This window comes from Oncorhynchus keta, chromosome 30, assembly GCF_023373465.1.
Source record: "Oncorhynchus keta strain PuntledgeMale-10-30-2019 chromosome 30, Oket_V2, whole genome shotgun sequence".
Classification (NCBI taxonomy): Eukaryota; Metazoa; Chordata; class Actinopteri; order Salmoniformes; family Salmonidae; genus Oncorhynchus; species Oncorhynchus keta.
This window is the reverse complement of record NC_068450.1, coordinates 20,274,464-20,293,545: the sequence shown is the minus strand read 5'-3', so window position 1 is coordinate 20,293,545 and position 19,082 is coordinate 20,274,464. Positions and strand designations below refer to the sequence as shown.

The window sequence follows — 19,082 nt, the reverse complement described above, 5'->3', positions numbered from 1 at the left end:
TACTGTAAAACAATAGGAAGATTTGTTACATTTAAACACCTGCTTACATATTTAAATCTGTGTGAATGTATTACTTTTTGTGTCTTCTTTTATTTCACTTATAAGTTGTGTGATAATTCATGCAAAAACTAGACAATGTTGAAATATTTCACCTTAGGCCTCCACCTAAGATGACCATTTTACTGTAGCCTACAGTATTGCACAAATGGAGTAAGGGTTCAATCAGATTATCTCAGTATTATGAAACATCCAGGGTGGATGACAACACAAACAAAGTGCCTTCCTCAAGTTCATATATTTGCAGGGCCGGTTCCAGGTATAGGAGACATAAAAGGTTGTTTAGGGCCCCAGCCGCTAATGACATGACATTCTTTATAAAATTGCTACTTTTTCTCTCCGCCCCATTGCGAAATGTGTGGAATTGCTGAAAACGTGCTTTAAAACAGAAATGTCTCTAATTAACTTTAAAACAGCATCAAGAGGTGGGCCAATAAATGTTTTGCCGCGAGATGGAGTGCCCTTAAAAGGCTATAGCTGGCCTTTATATTTGCATGTTACAGACAAACATTCCTATGTCTCCCATGTTCTCCTCATCATTTCATTTAATAAATATTACAAATGTTTTTATTGGTGTTTGTATAGCATTTATGCATTTGCATCCTACATTTCACATTCTGTCATTATGTCACTCAAAAACATGCTCACAGCACAATCTGTCCAAAAATGTCTGTGTATACCTTTTGATTTGATGTAATTATTAAGCCACCTAAGATGTTTTAAAATGTCCTATAGTAGCATAGGCCTGTTAGTAAAACCCCTATGTATTTGGATACTAGACAGAGCACCCCATTCAGATGACACAGATGCATTTCCTAAGTAACACACAAATAAGAGAGGCTCCTGTCAACCTGCAGTTCACTGCCATACTGCCAGTCACACTCACTCACCACAGTGTTTTGAAAACTTTGTTGCGTCACAACATGCAAAATACTGCCACGTCAGGGATAACGCAGGGAGACAGAGCTAGAGCCTATCCTATTCTACTACAGTCCTCCGACTGTACATGTGTCATTTCTATAGACAAAATGAACCCCTAGGGTCCATAAAGGGTTCCACAGATTTATCAAAGAGATGCTGTTGGATGCACAAGGTAGGCTACTGCTAGCACCTTTTAATATATGTATTTCAGCATCCTTATCGCAACACCTAAATAGACATTGCATTGTCAGTCCTGTACATGTTTTAAAAAAACAAATTGTTATGTCTATAGCTTATTCATGTATCTTATTGTTAGTGAAACGATTATATTCTTAACCATTAAAAAAATCCTTCATTGTGTTTTGTGCTGTATATGATTTTATAAATATTTTTTTCACATATGGAACATATCATCTATACTCAGGAGACTTATCTTTCACTCACAAAGAGGACTAGGTCTACTAACATTATCTTTCACTCACAAAGAGGACTAGGTCTACTAACATTATCTTTCACTCACAAAGAGGACTAGGTCTACTAACATTATCTTTCACTCACAAAGAGGACTAGGTCTACTAACATTATCTTTCACTCACAAAGAGGACTAGGTCTACTAACATTATCTTTCACTCACAAAGAGGACTAGGTCTACTAACATTATATTTCACTCACAAAGAGGACTAGGTCTACTAACATTATATTTCACTCACAAAGAGGACTAGGTCTACTAACATTATCTTTCACTCACAAAGAGGACTAGGTCTACTAACATTATCTTTCACTCACAAAGAGGACTAGGTCTACTAACATTGGAGTGACGTTATCAGGATAACTACATCCCCTGGAATATCACCCTTTCACCTGGGAATGATGGACAACACAACACCCCCAGCTCTGGAGGAAATGAAGGATGTAGAGAAAGAAAAGGAGACGGTAGAAGGAGAGTTGGGGAACGGAGAACATGATAATCACAATGAGGATGGATTTATTGGACTCTTGAAGGATGTTGACCAACATCTGCCCACTGCTGACAGGACACCCAGTGTGTTTAGTGGGGTGAAACCCCAAACCAAACTTCTCTCTAGCCCGGACTCACCATCTAACAGTCTGGAACTACAAGAACACGATGGAGGACCCAGGCAAATGGGTGACACAGAACCAGAACCAGGCTCTGAACTGCATTTGACTCAAGGCCGTTTGTTTGATATTCAAAGATATGACAGTGGAGTGCGGGAGAGGGGAGAAGAACATGTAGAGGAGGAGTGGTCAGAGAGTGAGAGAGTAAAGGATTCAAGGATGAACAGAAGGAGCGCAAATGAGAGATGGAGAATGAGTAAAAGGGAGAGGTCGGGAGAGAGCATGCCAGCAGCAAAGACAGAGGGATGGGAAAAGATGGAGAAAAGAGAGAGATGGAGCAGGTCAGGGAGGATGAGAAAGATGGAAGAGGAAGAGGGGATGCAAGATGGAGGTGTGCTGAATGAGAGGAGTGAGGAGAGGAAGAGTACAGAGCAGACACGTGATAAAGAGACCAAGCTTGAGAGGATAGGGGACAGAATGACAGACAGAGAGGACACAGGGGATAGAGAGACAGACAGAGAGGACATAGGGGATAGAGAGACAGACAGAGAGGACATAGGGGATAGAGAGACAGACAGAGAGGACACAGGGGATAGAGAGACAGACAGAGAGGACACAGGGGACAGAATGACAGACAGAGAGGACACAGGGGATAAAGAGACAGACAGAGGGGACATAGGGGATAGAGAGATGGAAGGAGAACGATCAGGGGATAGAAATACGGAAGGGGAAAGTGTCAGGGATAGAGAGAAGGATGGAGAGAAGGAAGGTGCCAGCAGCCTTAGCTCTGAGGGGAGCTGTAGTGAAACCCACTGGTCTCCTTCACCCCATCCCATCCTCTCCAGGATGCTCATGCATTCCTCCGTCTCTTCCTCCGCTTCCTCATTCAACTGCTCCTCAGCAGAGAGCGATGAGGTCTTCAGCGAAGGAGAGGACACTGCCAGCAAGAGGAGTACCATGAGGAGGGTGAGATTGAGTACTGAACATGAAAAGAGAAAGAGTGTAGGCCTATTACATACTTTTGGAGATCATATCTTAAATAGACAATATCTCACTGGTTTCATCCACTGTAGGCCTACACTGTAAATATTAGGACTGGGAATTGCCAGGGTCCTCACAATACAATATTATCACCATATTTAAGTGCCGATATGATATGTATTGCGATTCTATATATATTGCAAATCAATTCTGTGATTTTATTCCGATTCCGTGGTCCTGACATATTGTCTGCTGCAGAGAGACACGAGAGAGCATAAGAAAACCAGTTTTGATCAGTCATGGAAATAAAAGTGCTGAAAACAAATTGTCTCCCCATTGAAATATAATATGGAGAACAAGCTATGAAGGATAAGTACTGTCATCTTGGTGCAGGTACAGCCAACTAGAGCAAAAATAATATTGCAATATTATCAAATCGATACAATACATCGTTAAAAATATATGTAACTGTATCGATTATTTCCGTTGATGCCTTTATTCTCCATGAAAGAATGTGTGTAATTTCCATCCCATTCTCAACCCCTCTGTCTAACTGCAGTCTGCAATTTGCATGAGTTTGAAAGCGAGCCTTGAGCCAGGCACATTTGAATAGGATTTGCATGGGTCCTACTGATGGAGATAGGGGAGACCGGAGAGGGGGGGTGATGGGTGTTCCACCAGTGCTTTCCCACTCCCCTTAGTGTGGACCTACAGTATTTTGACTCAAGTTATGCCCATTATGAAGCAAAAGAGTGAGATCACAAAAAGCAGGCTATTTTATGTGAATAATACAATGGAAATTCTCTTTACTCCAGTGTCGCTCCTGGAGGACCTTCCTGACCATGATGCAGTGGTCAGTGCGTCGGCAGAGTTCATGGGTCCAGCTAGCAGGACATCAAGGCATGTGTCCATTCAACAACACAAACACATCGCTATCGCACGTTATATGTACTGTATAACTCACTCTATCACATCTCTCCCCTGCCTCTGTGTTGCTAGGTAACTTCCAGCTGAGTGAGGGGGGCGAGGTGCTGAAGCGTTTCAGTGAGGTTGAGGCTGTGTGTCTGCAGGCCCTCATGGCTGACCCCCTGCGTCCGTTTGTACCGCAGTACCATGGCTCGGTCAACAGGGGGGGTAACAGTTACATCCGCCTGGAGGACTTACTGAGTGGCCTGAAGAACCCTGTCATCATGGACTGCAAGATGGGCGTGAGGTACTGTCTGTGTGTGTGTGTGTGTGTGTGTGTGTGTGTGTGTGTGTGTGTGTGTGTGTGTGTGTGTGTGTGTGTGTGTGTGTGTGTGTGGTGTGTGTGTGTGTGTGTGTGTGTGTGTGTGTGTGTGTGTGTGTGTGTGTGTGTGTGTGTGTGTGTGTGTGTGTGTGTGTGTGTGTGTGTAACTGTGTGTAATACGAACTATTGTTGACCATAATGGTTTCTCTCAGGACATATCAGGAGGAGGAATTAACCAAATCACACACCAATCCCACCCCGAGGACTGATATGTACCAGAAGATGGTAAAAGTTGATCCAACGGCTCTCACTGTGGAGGAACATGAGCAGCGAGGCGTGACGAAGTGGCGCTACCTGCAGTGGAGGGATAACACCAGCTCCACCTCCACACTAGGCTTCAGGATTGAGGGCATCATGGTGAGAGACACGGCTTCAACGCCCAAACCTCTTCTGTCTTCTGATTGGCTAAATGATAAAACATCTTATTTTGTGCAAGTCTTTATTTATTGACATCATCATTGATGTTTTAAAAGTCCTGACTGTTCTTGACCCCTGTGTCTCTCAGGCTACTAACTTCTCTGGATTATATATACTGGGTTTATATACAGTTCATTCGGAAAGCATCCACTTTGTTGCGTTACAACCTTATTCTAAAATTGATTTCATTGTTTTTTTCCCTCATCAATCTAAACACAATTCCCCATAATGGCAAAGCAAAAACAAGTTTTTTTAGAAATGTTTGCAAATGTATTAAAAATGTTTAAAAATGAAATATCACAACTACATAAGTATTCAGACCCTTTGCTTTTGTTTCCATTGATCATCCTTGAGCTGTTTCTACAATTTGATTGGAGTCCACCTTTGATAAATTCAATTGATTGGACATGATTTGAAAAGGCACACACCTGTCTCTATAATGTCCCACAGTTGATATTGCATGTCTGAGCATAAACCAAGCTTTGAGGTCGAAGGAATTGTCCGTAGAACTCAGAGAAAGGATTGTGTCGAGGCACAAATCTGGGGAAGGGTACCTAAACATTTCTTCAGCATTGAAGGTCCCCAAAAACACAATTGGCTCCATCATTCTTAAATGGGAGACGTTTGGAACCACCAAGACTAGAGCTGGCCGCACGGCCAAACTGAGCAATCGGAAGAGAAGGGCCTTGGTCAGGGAGGTGACCAAGGAAGTGATGGTCAATCTGACAGAGCTCCAGAGTTCATCTGGGGAGATGGGAGAACCTTTCAGAAGGACAACCATCTCTGCAGCACTCCACCAATCAGGCCTTTGTGGTAGAGTGGCCAGACGGAAGCCACTCCTCAGTAAAAGGCAGCCCGCTTGGAGTTTGCCAAAAGGCACATAGACTCTCAGACCATGAGAAACAAGATTGTCTGGTCTGATTGAACTCTTTGGCCTGAATGCCAAGCGTCACGTCTGGAGGAAACCCGGCTCCATCCCTACTGTGAAGCATGGTGGTGGCAGCATCATGCTGTGGGGATGTTTTCAGTGTCAGGGACTGGGAGACTAATCAGGATCGAGAGAAAGATGAACCGTGCAAAGTACATGGAGATCATTGATGAAAACCTGCTCCAAAGCGCTCAGGCCCTCAGACTGGGGTGAAGGTTCACCTTCCAACAGGACAATGACCCTAAGCACACAGCCAAGACGACGCAGGAGTGGCTTCGGGACAAGTCTCTGAATGTCCTTGAGTGGCCCAGCCAGAGCACAGACTTGAACCTGATCGAACATCTCTGGAGAGACCTGAAAATAGCTGTGCAGCAACGCTCCCCATCCAACCTGAGAGAGCTTGAGAAAATCTGCAGAGAAGAATGGGAGAAACTCCCCAAATACAGGTGTGCCAAACTTGCAGCATCACACCCAAGAAGACTCAAGGCTGTAATCGCTGCCAAAGGTGCTTCAACAAAGTACTGAGTAAAGGGTCTGAATACTTATGTAAATGTTCCGTTTGCAAAAAAATCTAAAAACTTGTTTTTGCTTTGTCATTAGGGAGTATTGTATCTAGATTAATGACGGAAAAAAATGGTTTTATCCATTTCAGAATAAGGCTGTAACATAACAAAATTAAGAAAAAGTCAAGGGGTCTGAATACTTTCCGAATGCACTGTGTACTGGAGTTATGTATACTAGGCTTCTGTATGCTGGGCGTCTGTATGCTGGACTTCTGTATGCTGGGCTACTTTATGCTGGGGTTATGTATGCTGGGATTATGTATGCTGGAATTATGTATACTGGGCTTCTGTATGCTGGGCTACTTTATGCTGGGGTTTTGTATGCTGGGATTATGTATGCTGGGTTTATGTATGCTGGGGTTATGTATGCTGGGGTTATGTATGCTGGGGTTATGTATGCTGGGCTACTTTATGCTGGGGTTATGTATGCTGGGGTTATGTATGCTGGGCTACTTTATGCTGGGGTTATGTATGCTGGGTTTATGTATGCTGGGATTATGTATGCTGGGATTATGTATGCTGGGTTTATGTATGATGGGGTTATGTATGTCAGCTATCGCCAATTAACACTTGATCTGATTGAATCTAGGCCTTAGTCTGCGTCTGTCCCTCTGTGTCCATGTTAGATGGAGAACGGCAGCGTACAGCGGGACTTTAAGATGCTCACCCCAGCCCAGGTCACCGAGGCCCTCCTCTCCTTCACCAAGAGTCATCTACACATCCTGGTCAGTCATTCACCATCAACAGCTCTAATAATGTAGCTGAATATTTCTCCTTTTCACCCTGCACTCTCCCTTCCTGTTTCTTACCCTTAGAAGGCCTACCATTCCAGACTTCAGGCTCTGGATGAAGCCCTGAAGGAATCCCCATTTTTCAAAGCCCATGAGGTCAGTTGATATGTGCTACTTAAACATGTCAACCCTCCCTCTACTTCATAATAACGTATTTAGCCTCAGAACTAGTCATGCAGCAATGTTTTGGGTTCACCTGGCAGGTGATTGGCAGCTCGCTCCTCTTCGTCCACGACTGGACCAGTAAGGCCAGCATCTGGATGATAGACTTTGGGAAGACCACCCCGTCGCCCAGCACTGTGCAGCTGAGGCATGACGTCCCGTGGGCCGAGGGGAATCGGGAGGATGGGTACCTGATCGGGCTGGCCGCCCTCACCTCCCTCGTGGGTCAGGCCATCAGCCAGGCAGCCTGCAGACAGGAGGAGAAGTATGGAGAGGAGATGGGCAGTGTCACACACACCCTGCAGGAACAGGAACATACACAGACTAAAAGTCAGGGTGGTCAGGGCGAGGCAGCACAGAATGAAGATACTTCTGATTGAAGAAGAGAGGCCACATCAGGACAATATTCACAGGAATGTGTTCTCTAATTTACATGGATGATGTTTGTGGATAATTGCAATAGACACTATTAATGGATAGAATTATCTTAACTGTTTAGAAACAGGACAATATTTTTTATATTTTTCAAAATAAAAACAACCTACTGTCACAATTCCTCGTCTATAGACATCATATTGACAGTTATCAATATATTCTAACTCAAATTTGCACCATAGACCATGGTCTGGTTTGTCTCATTTGCTTGTGCCATTAAGGAAATGAAATTTGAATAGCCACAGTAGATACTCCAGGCTTTGTGGTGGTGGTTATCTCCTGAACCATCACTGCAGGACAGGTGAGGGAGGTTAACACCCAACATCAGAAGCAGCCAACAAAAACAGGGTCTTTCATTTCTTTCATTACACATTTCTTCAGCATTACATCTGTGGCACACGTTGGCAAATTTCTTGAGGTCAAGGTTGACAGGAATTGTCTTTGCTGCTCAATGGATGTCCCTGTGCCCTATCAGAGATACTGTACTTTTGAGGAGATGGGAAACTCCAATGGAATTCTATTAACGCCCATTGTGTACGCCCAATGGGTCACGCGGTGCATTCTGGGCAATTCGGGACAAGGAGAGCTCTCCTTCAAGGAGTGACTGGGAGTCAGTTGGGCGCTAACTCAAAAAAATCTAATCAAATCCAATGTTACTTGTCCCAAGCATCAAATACAACTGGTGTAGACTTTTTCCTTAAATGCTTGCTTACGAGCCATTCCCAACGATGCAGTGTTCAAAAATAAATATAAAATAGTAACACGAGGAATAAAATAAAATACACAAGAATGGAGCTGTAAACAGGGAGTACCAGTACCAGATCGATGTGCATCTATATACAGGGAGTACCAGTACTAGATCAATGTGGAGCTATATACAGGGAGTACCAGTATCAGATCAATGTGGAGCTATATACAGAGAGTACCAGTATCAGATCAATGTGCAGCTATATACAGGGAGTACCAGTACCAGATCAATGTGCAACTATAAACAGGGAGTACCAGTACCAGATCAATGTACAGCTATAAACAGGGAGTACCAGATCAATGTAAAGCTATATACAGGGAGTACCAGTACCAGATCAATGTGCAACTATAAACAGGGAGTACCAGTACCAGATCAATGTACAGCTATAAACAGGGAGTACCAGATCAATGTAAAGCTATATACAGGGAGTACCAGTACCAGATCAATGTGCAACTATAAACAGGGAGTACCAGTACCAGATCAATGTACAGCTATAAACAGGGAGTACCAGATCAATGTAAAGCTATATACAGGGAGTACCAGTACCAGATCAATGTGCAGCTATAAACAGGGAGTACCAGATCAATGTGCAACTATAAACAGGGAGTACCAGTACCAGATCAATGTGCAGCTATAAACAGGGAGTACCAGTACCAGATCAATGTGGAGCTATATACAGGGAGTACCAGTACCAGATCAATGTGCAGCTATAAACAGGGAGTACCAGTACCAGATCAATGTACAGCTATAAACAGGGAGTACCAGTACCAGATCAATGTGCAGCTATAAACAGGGAGTACCAGATCAATGTGCAACTATAAACAGGGAGTACCAGTACCAGATCAATGTGCAGCTATAAACAGGGAGTACCAGATCAATGTGCAACTATAAACAGGGAGTACCAGATCAATGTGCAACTATAAACAGGGAGTACCAGTACCAGATCAATGTGCAGCTATAAACAGGGAGTACCAGATCAATGTGCAACTATAAACAGGGAGTACCAGTACCAGATCAATGTGCAGCTATAAACAGGGAGTACCAGATCAATGTGCAACTATAAACAGGGAGTACCAGTACCAGATCAATGTGCAGCTATAAACAGGGAGTACCAGATCAATGTGCAACTATAAACAGGGAGTACCAGATCAATGTGCAACTATAAACAGGGAGTACCAGTACCAGATCAATGTGCAGCTATAAACAGGGAGTACCAGATCAATGTGCAACTATAAACAGGGAGTACCAGTACCAGATCAATGTGCAGCTATAAACAGGGAGTACCAGATCAATGTGCAACTATAAACAGGGAGTACCAGTACCAGATCAATGTACAGCTATAAACAGGGAGTACCAGATCAATGTGCAACTATAAACAGGGAGTACCAGTACCAGATCAATGTGCAGCTATAAACAGGGAGTACCAGTACCAGATCAATGTACAGCTATATACAGGGAGTACCAGTACCAGATCAATGTGGAGCTATATACAGGGAGTACCAGTACCAGATCAATGTGCAGCTATAAACAGGGAGTACCAGTACCAGATCAATGTACAGCTATAAACAGGGAGTACCAGTACCAGATCAATGTACAGCTATATACAGGGAGTACCAGTACCAGATCAATGTGGAGCTATATACAGGGAGTACCAGTACCAGATCAATGTGGAGCTATATACAGGGAGTATCAGTACCAGATCAATGTACAGCTATATACAGGGAGTACCAGTACCAGATCAATGTGCAGCTATAAACAGGGAGTACCAGTACCAGATCAATGTACAGCTATATATAGGGAGTACCAGTACCAGATCAATGTGCAACTATAAACAGGGAGTACCAGTACCAGATCAATGTACAGCTATAAACAGGGAGTACCAGATCAATGTACAGCTATATACAGGGATTACCAGTACCAGATCAATGTACAGCTATATACAGAGAGTACCAGTATCAGATCAATGTGCAGCTATATACAGGGAGTACCAGTACCAGATCAATGTGGCGCTATATACAGGGAGTACCAGTACCAGATCAATGTGCAGCTATAAACAGGGATTACCAGTACCAGATCAATGTACAGCTATATACAGAGAGTACCAGTATCAGATCAATGTGCAGCTATATACAGGGAGTACCAGTACCAGATCAATGTGGCGCTATATACAGGGAGTACCAGTACCAGATCAATGTGGAGCTATAAACAGGGAGTACCAGTACCAGATCAATGTGGAGCTATAAACAGGGTGTACCAGTACCAGATCAATGTGGAGCTATAAACAGGGAGTACCAGTACCAGATCAATGTGGAGCTATAAACAGGGTGTACCAGTACCAGATCAATGTGGAGCTATAAACAGGGAGTACCAGTACCAGATCAATGTGGAGCTATAAACAGTGTGTACCAGTACCAGATCAATGTGGAGCTATATACAGGGAGTACCAGTACCAGATCAATGTACAGCTATATACAGGGAGTACCAGTACAAGACCAATGTGCAGCTATAAACAGGGAGTACCAGTACCAGATCAATATACAGCTATATACAGGGAGTACCAGTACAAGACCAATGTGCAGCTATAAACAGGGAGTACCAGTACCAGATCAATGTACAGCTATATACAGGGAGTACCAGTACCAGATCAATGTGGAGCTATATACAGGGAGTACCAGTACCAGATCAATGTGCAGCTATAAACAGGGAGTACCAGATCAATGTACAGCTATATACAGGGAGTACCAGTACCAGATCAATGTACAGCTATATACAGGGAGAACCAGTACCAGATCAATGTGCAGCTATAAACAGGGAGTACCAGTACCAGATCAATGTGGAGCTATATACAGGGTGTACCAGTACCAGATCAATGTGCATCTATATACAGGGAGTACCAGAACCAGATCAATGTGCAGCTATAAACAGGGAGTACCAGTACCAGATCAATGTGGAGCTATAAACAGGGAGTACCAGTACCAGATCAATGTGGAGCTATAAACAGGGAGTACCAGTACCAGATCAATGTGGAGCTATAAACAGGGAGTACCAGTACCAGATCAATGTGGAGCTATATACAGGGAGTACCAATACCAGATCAATGTGCAGCTATAAACAGGGAGTACCAGTACCAGATCAATGTGGAGCTATAAACAGGGAGTACCAGTACCAGATCAATGTGGAGCTATAAACAGGGAGTACCAGTACCAGATCAATGTGGAGCTATATACAGGGAGTACCAATACCAGATCAATGTGCAGCTATAAACAGGGAGTACCAGTACCAGATCAATGTGGAGCTATAAACAGGGAGTACCAGTACCAGATCAATTTGAAGCTATATACAGGGAGTACCAGTACCAGATCAATGTGCAGCTATAAACAGGGAGAACCAGTACCAGATCAATGTGGAGCTATAAACAGGGAGTACCAGTACCAGATCAATGTACAGCTATATACAGGGAGTACCAGTACCAGATCAATGTGGAGCTATATACAGGGAGTACCAGTACCAGATCAATGTGCAGCTATAAACAGGGAGTACCAGTACCAGATCAATGTACAGCTATAAACAGGGAGTACCAGTACCAGATCAATGTGGAGCTATAAACAGGGAGTACCAGTACCAGATCAATGTGGAGCTATAAACAGGGAGTACCAGTACCAGATCAATGTGGAGCTATAAACAGGGAGTACCAGTACCAGATCAATGTGGAGCTATATACAGGGAGTACCAATACCAGATCAATGTGCAGCTATAAACAGGGAGTACCAGTACCAGATCAATGTGGAGCTATAAACAGGGAGTACCAGTACCAGATCAATGTGGAGCTATAAACAGGAGTACCAGTACCAGATCAATGTGGAGCTATATACAGGAGTACCAATACCAGATCAATGTGCAGCTATAAACAGGGAGTACCAGTACCAGATCAATGTGGAGCTATAAACAGGGAGTACCAGTACCAGATCAATTTGAAGCTATATACAGGGAGTACCAGTACCAGATCAATGTGCAGCTATAAACAGGGAGAACCAGTACCAGATCAATGTGGAGCTATAAACAGGGAGTACCAGTACCAGATCAATGTACAGCTATATACAGGGAGTACCAGTACCAGATCAATGTGGAGCTATATACAGGGAGTACCAGTACCAGATCAATGTGCAGCTATAAACAGGGAGTACCAGTACCAGATCAATGTACAGCTATAAACAGGGAGTACCAGTACCAGATCAATGTGCAGCTATAAACAGGGAGTACCAGTACCAGATAACACTAGACTAATCAAGTTGTTCAGTTGAGTGAATAGCACTACAGTGATGCTAATCTGTGTGCGTTAGCTAGCGTTTGCTAGCTCCCGGGCGAATAGCAGTGAAGGCTACGTTAGGGCGACGAAATACGATAATTATGCAATTATCTCTGATACAAGGACGGTTACCAGTACCAGTACCAGATCAATGTGCAGCTATAAACAGGGAGTACCAGTACCAGATCAATGTACAGCTATATACAGGGAGAACCAGTACCAGATCAATGTGCAGCTATAAACAGGGAGTACCAGTACCAGATCAATGTACAGCTATATACAGAGAGTACCAGTATCAGATCAATGTGCAGCTATATACAGGGAGTACCAGTACCAGATCAATGTGGCGCTATATACAGGGAGTACCAGTACCAGATCAATGTGGCGCTATATACAGGGAGTACCAGTACCAGATCAATGTGGAGCTATAAACAGGGTGTACCAGTACCAGATCAATGTGGAGCTATATACAGGGAGTACCAGTACCAGATCAATGTGGAGCTATAAACAGGGTGTACCAGTACCAGATCAATGTGGAGCTATAAACAGGGAGTACCAGTACCAGATCAATGTGGAGCTATAAACAGTGTGTACCAGTACCAGATCAATGTGGAGCTATAAACAGGGTGTACCAGTACCAGATCAATGTGGAGCTATAAACAGGGACTACCAGTACCAGATCAATGTACAGCTATATACAGGGAGTACCAGTACCAGATCAATGTGGAGCTATATACAGGGAGTACCAGTACCAGATCAATGTGCAGCTATAAACAGGGAGTACCAGTACCAGATCAATGTACAGCTATAAACAGGGAGTACCAGTACCAGATCAATGTGGAGCTATATACAGGGTGTACCAGTACCAGATCAATGTGCATCTATATACAGGGAGTACCAGAACCAGATCAATGTGCAGCTATAAACAGGGAGTACCAGTACCAGATCAATGTGGAGCTATAAACAGGGAGTACCAGTACCAGATCAATGTGGAGCTATAAACAGGGAGTACCAGTACCAGATCAATGTGGAGCTATAAACAGGGAGTACCAGTACCAGATCAATGTGCATCTATATACAGGGAGTACCAGTACCAGATCAATGTGGAGCTATAAACAGTGTGTACCAGTACCAGATCAATATGGAGCTATAAACAGGGAGTACCAGTACCAGATCAATGTGGCGCTATATACAGGGAGTACCAGTACCAGATCAATGTGGAGCTATAAACAGGGAGTACCAGTACCAGATCAATGTGGAGCTATATACAGGGAGTACCAGTACCAGATCAATGTGGAGCTATAAACAGGGAGAACCAGTACCAGATCAATGTGGAGCTATAAACAGGGTGTTCCAGTACCAGATCAATGTGGAGCTATAAACAGGGAGTACCAGTACCAGATCAATGTGGCGCTATATACAGGGAGTACCAGTACCAGATCAATGTGGAGCTATAAACAGGGAGTACCAGTACCAGATCAATGTGGAGCTATATACAGGGAGTACCAATACCAGATCAATGTACAGCTATATACAGGGAGTACCAGTACCAGATCAATGTGCAGCTATAAACAGGGAGTACCAGTACCAGATCAATGTGGAGCTATAAACAGGGAGTACCAGTACCAGATCAATGTGGAGCTATAAACAGGGAGTACCAGTACCAGATCAATGTGGAGCTATATACAGGGAGTACCAATACCAGATCAATGTACAGCTATATACAGGGAGTACCAGTACCAGATCAATGTGCAGCTATAAACAGGGAGTACCAGTACCAGATCAATGTGGAGCTATAAACAGGGAGTACCAGTACCAGATCAATGTGGAGCTATATACAGGGAGTACCAGTACCAGATCAATGTGCAGCTATAAACAGGGAGTACCAGTACCAGATCAATGTGCAGTTATATACAGGGAGTACCAGTACCAGATCAATGTGCAGCTATAAACAGGGAGTACCAGTACCAGATCAATGTACAGCTATATACAGGGAGTACCAGTACCAGATCAATGTGCAGCTATAAACAGGGAGTACCAGTACCAGATCAATGTACAGCTATATACAGGGAGTACCAGTACCAGATCAATGTGCAGCTATATACAGGGAGGGGAGAGCCCCATTCACATTGAAAGGGTTGTAGTGGAGCGGTTCGAGAGCTTCAAATTCCTTGGCGTCCACATCACTAAGGACTTAACATGGTCCACAAACACCCGCACAGTTGTAAAGAGGGCACGGCAGTGCCTCTTCCTCCTCAGGAGGCTAAAAAGATTTAGCATGGATTCTCGGATTCTCAAAAAGTTCTACAGCTGCACCATCAAGAGCATCTTGACTGGCTCCATCATCGCTTGGTATGGAAAATGCACCGCCCTTGATTGCAAAGAGCTACAGAGGGTGATGCGGACAGCCCAGTACATCACTGGGGCCAAACTCCCTGCCATCTGACACAAAACAAATAAATATATATTACACACACTTTTACACTCATCATTTGCTGGTGCTGCTCTGTTCTTAACTTACTCTTATTATCTATCCTGATGCCTCGTCACTTTACCCTGCCTTCACTTTTGAGCCAGGAGAGATTGACATGCATATCATTAATATTTGCTCTCTGTGTACATCCAAGGGCCGGCCATGCTGCCCTGTTCTGAGCCAATTGCAATTTTCCTAAGTCCCTCTTTGTGGCACATGACCACATGACTGAACAGCAGTCCAGGTGCAACAAAACTAGAGCCTGTAGGACCTGCCTTGTTGATAGTGCTGTTAAGAAGGTAGAGCAGCGCATTATTATGGACAGACATTCATCTTAGCTACTGTTGTATCAATATGTTTTGATCATGACAGTTTACAATCCAGGGTTACTCCAAGCAGTTTAGTCACCTCAACTTGCTCAATTTCCACATTATTTATTACAATATTTAGTTGAAGTTTAGGGTTTAGTGAATGATTTGTCCCAAATACAATGCTTACATTTTTTTATATTTAGGAACAACTTATTCCTTGCCACCCATTCAAAACTAATTGCATGTATTTGTTAAGTGTTGCAGTCATTTCAGTCGCTGTAGTAGCTGACATGTATAGTGTTGAGTAATCCGCATACATAGACATACTGGCGTTACTGAAAGCCAGTTGCATGTCGTTAGTAAAGATTGAAAAAAGTAAGGGGCCTAGACAGTTGCTCTGGGGAATTCCTGATTCTATCTGGATTATGTTGGAGAGGCTTCCATTAAAGAACACCCTCTGTGTTCTGTTAGACAGGTAACTCTTTATCCACAATATAGCAGGCAGTTTGCTGAACACATCTGCAAGATAGGAAAGGAGGGCTCCCCAATCTGTGTCCTCGAACACAGCCACAAGGGGGTGTGAGTGCTCAGACAGAAAATCACTTATTTTGGCACGCAGCTCAAAAAGCCTCTTTAGCGTTTTCCCTCTTGATAGCCAATGGACGTCGGAGTGAAGCAGTAGCTGCTGGTGCTCAGTCCCACTGTCATCACAGAGCCTTTCAAACAGTCAGTGATTCAGAGGCCTGGACGAGATAAAGTTAATCACTTTCACTGTGTCATTCAAAACATAATGTAACCTAGGACTCATTCTCTTGCTAGCCAATTCCTCTTTGTGAATGATACAGTGGGTTTGACCTTTTTGTGGGCAATTAATCATTTCACTCTCTCGTGCATTGATGCAACACGATCGGTGCACACATGAACACAGGATTTCCAATCCTGATTGAACTCTGAGAAAGAGCAGTCAATAACGTGAAACACATCTTCACCTGTAGTTCTCTCCATTAGCTTCTTGCAGAACAGAATGTGTTCATTAATTTGCGAAATGTCTCTGTATCGCACAAACGCAATCAACTGGGCTTCCCCACTGACATCAGTTGATTTTATTTTTCTCCACCTATTGATCAACAATATCAACGCCCATGACGTCGATCCTATGGCACACCTGTGTTATTGTACAATGGTACAGTCTGCAGTGCATCAGGTGCTGTCTTATCATTCATAGTTTCTATAAGGATAACATCACAGGCACTCAAGCACCCGGAGCAAAGCATCACTTGTGCACTTGGCAGAAGCAGAGGATCAAACATTGAGCCAACGGGTGCCTGCGCAGAGGCCAGACAGACAGAGCAATGCGCACAGACCAAGACTAAAGTAAAAAAGTAGGCCTATAAATATAAAATAACTACAGATTTTACACGAGTGCCCTCAGTACATGTTTTCCTGACTATTAAAATTGAATTAAATTGAATATATTTTTTACGGTAATATTTTTCAAAATATTTTGTTTCTTCACATTTTAGAACATTTTCTCAAGTACACCCTGGAGACTGCTTTTTCACCTCCTCTCCTACACCCACTCCTGCCTGTGTGTGCACCTTTGCTGTGACTTCTGTTGCAGAGACAGCTTCCCCACTCTCATTTATGGCACAATTGAGTGGGAAAAGTCGCTAAATGCTACCAAAGCAATAGCAATAATCGGTGTCAAAACTCCACAAAGGCACTGAAAAGTAGATGCATTTGTCGCTTGCCTCTACCAAATAAAGTCGCTGGAGGGGTCTGAACTCAATCCAAAGTCACCCAATTGGAAACACTGGTGACCGTTGGTCAGACTGAGGCATGCTCATGTTTTAAATGTTGATAACGTGTATAATTGCACCGGAGTCAGAACCTATAATGGCATTTTAAGTCAGAACCGTCCAGAGAAGTGATGCTAGTCGGGCGGGCGGGTGCGGGCAGCGATCGGTTGAAGAGCATGCATTTAGTTTTACTAGCATTTCAGAGCAGTTGGAGGCCACGGAAGAAGTGTTGTATGGCATTGAAGCTCGTTTGGAGGTTTGTTAACACAGTGTCCAAAGAAGTGCCAGATGTATACAGAATGGTGTCTTCTGTGTAGAGGTGAATCAAAGAATCAGAGCGACATCATTGATATATACAGAGAAAAGATTCGGCCCGAGAATTGAACCCTGTGGCACCCCCATAGAGACTGCTAGAGGTCCGGACAACAGGCCCTACAATTTGACACACTAAACTCTACCTGAGAAGTAGTTAGTGAACCAGGCGACGCAGTCATTAGAGAAACCAAGGCTGTTGAGTCTGCCGATAAGAATACGGTGATTGACAGAGTCGAAAGCCTTGGCCAGGTTGATGAAGACGGCTGCACAGTACTGTCTTTTATCAATGGTGATTATGATATCGTTTAGGACCTTGAGCGTGGCTGAGGTGCACCTGTGACCAGCACAGAAACCGGATTGCATAGCAGAGAAGGTACGGTGGGATTCTAAATGGTCGGTGATCTGTTTGTTAACTTGGCTTTCGCAGACTTTAGAAAGGCAGAATAGGATGGATTTAGGTCTGTAACAGGTCTGTAACAGTTTGGGTCGAGACGGTCTCCTCCTTTGAAGAGGGGGATGACCGCGGCTGCTTTCCAATCTTTAGTAATCTCAGACGAGCAGTTTCGCTAGCCAACAGGCAACACAGCACTTCTACAATAACAGTTTTGGTAAAGAGAGTACAGTATGAAGATGGGCTAAAACTGCTTTTCCAATAGAAATCCCTGATCACACTTGTGGGCGATATCATGGCAATGTTGGCTAGCTAATGCTCAAAACAACTGGGAACTTGGAAATCTCAGACTTCAGTGCCTTCAAGATAACTGGGAACTCGGATAAAAAAAACTAACCCCTCCGACTGGGGAAAATGGTTTTAAAAGGTCATCAAACTCGGGAACTCTGGCCTCTTTTTAGAGTCGTACTTTCCGACCTGATGAACACTGACATCATGATTGACCACGTATTTTTCAGAGTTCCCAGTGGTCTAGAACCATAAGCTCAAGTGTAGAAATCCGTCATTGTGTCTAACAGTAGTGTAGCGCCGAGCTGCACATGTGCAGGCCGTCAAATCAAAGGCACTCCTTCAATATAAAGTTGTTTTTGACGAAAATGAAAATGTGTCAGTTTGTCACATTCGCAAGGTTGGAGTAATAACATGTTCAACTACATAAGACATTGGCTCGAATATAGGTTGTGCCTTTAGATTCAGAGAAAATTAACAACTAAGGAAGAATTCTTCCCTTCTCTCATTGACTTCTCAAACCTTGGCCTGGTTCCCGAAAGGCTTGCATTGTTCAGTGGTGTAAAGTACTTAATTAAGTAAAAAGTCATTTTTTGGTGGTGTCTGCACATTACTATTTATATTTTTGACAACTTTTACTTTTACTCCACTACATTCCTTAAGAAAATAATGTACTTATTACTCCATAAATTTTCCCTCACAAAAGTACTTGTTAAATGTCAAATGCTTAGTAGGACAAGAAATTTGTCCAATTTGTTCAAATTTGTCCAATTCATACACTCACACGCATCCCTGGTCATCCCTACTGCCTTTGATCTGGCAGACACACTA

At 43.5% G+C, this 19,082-nt stretch overlaps 1 protein-coding gene across 2 annotated transcripts; it reads left to right on the top strand.

Moving 5' to 3' along the window:
* The first annotated feature begins 1,052 nt into the window (after positions 1-1,052).
* Positions 1,053-7,732, top strand: LOC118363275 (uncharacterized). 2 transcript variants are annotated; one of them, XM_035743962.2, is made up of 8 exons: positions 1,053-1,150; positions 1,769-3,021; positions 3,852-3,936; positions 4,036-4,249; positions 4,477-4,681; positions 6,859-6,957; positions 7,048-7,119; positions 7,227-7,732. In XM_035743962.2, exons 2-8 carry the CDS (start codon positions 1,846-1,848, stop codon positions 7,563-7,565), a joined length of 2,190 nt encoding a protein of 729 aa, XP_035599855.1. In that variant the 5' UTR covers positions 1,053-1,150; positions 1,769-1,845; the 3' UTR covers positions 7,566-7,732. The 2 variants fall into 2 exon arrangements, with proteins under 2 accessions (XP_035599855.1, XP_052342833.1); XM_052486873.1 differs by lacking the exon at positions 1,053-1,150 and adding an exon at positions 1,417-1,624 and having other exon boundaries at positions 1,701-3,021.
* Positions 7,733-19,082: the final 11,350 nt, after the last annotated feature.

Coding starts and splice junctions, on each gene's coding strand:
- LOC118363275 (XM_035743962.2), top strand. CDS start 1,846: ATGATGGACAACACAACACCCCCAGCTCTGGAGGAAATGAAGGATGTA. Junction 4,250..4,476: donor GACTGCAAGATGGGCGTGAG/GTACTGTCTGTG, acceptor GGTTTCTCTCAG/GACATATCAGGAGGAGGAAT. Junction 7,120..7,226: donor CATTTTTCAAAGCCCATGAG/GTCAGTTGATAT, acceptor TTCACCTGGCAG/GTGATTGGCAGCTCGCTCCT.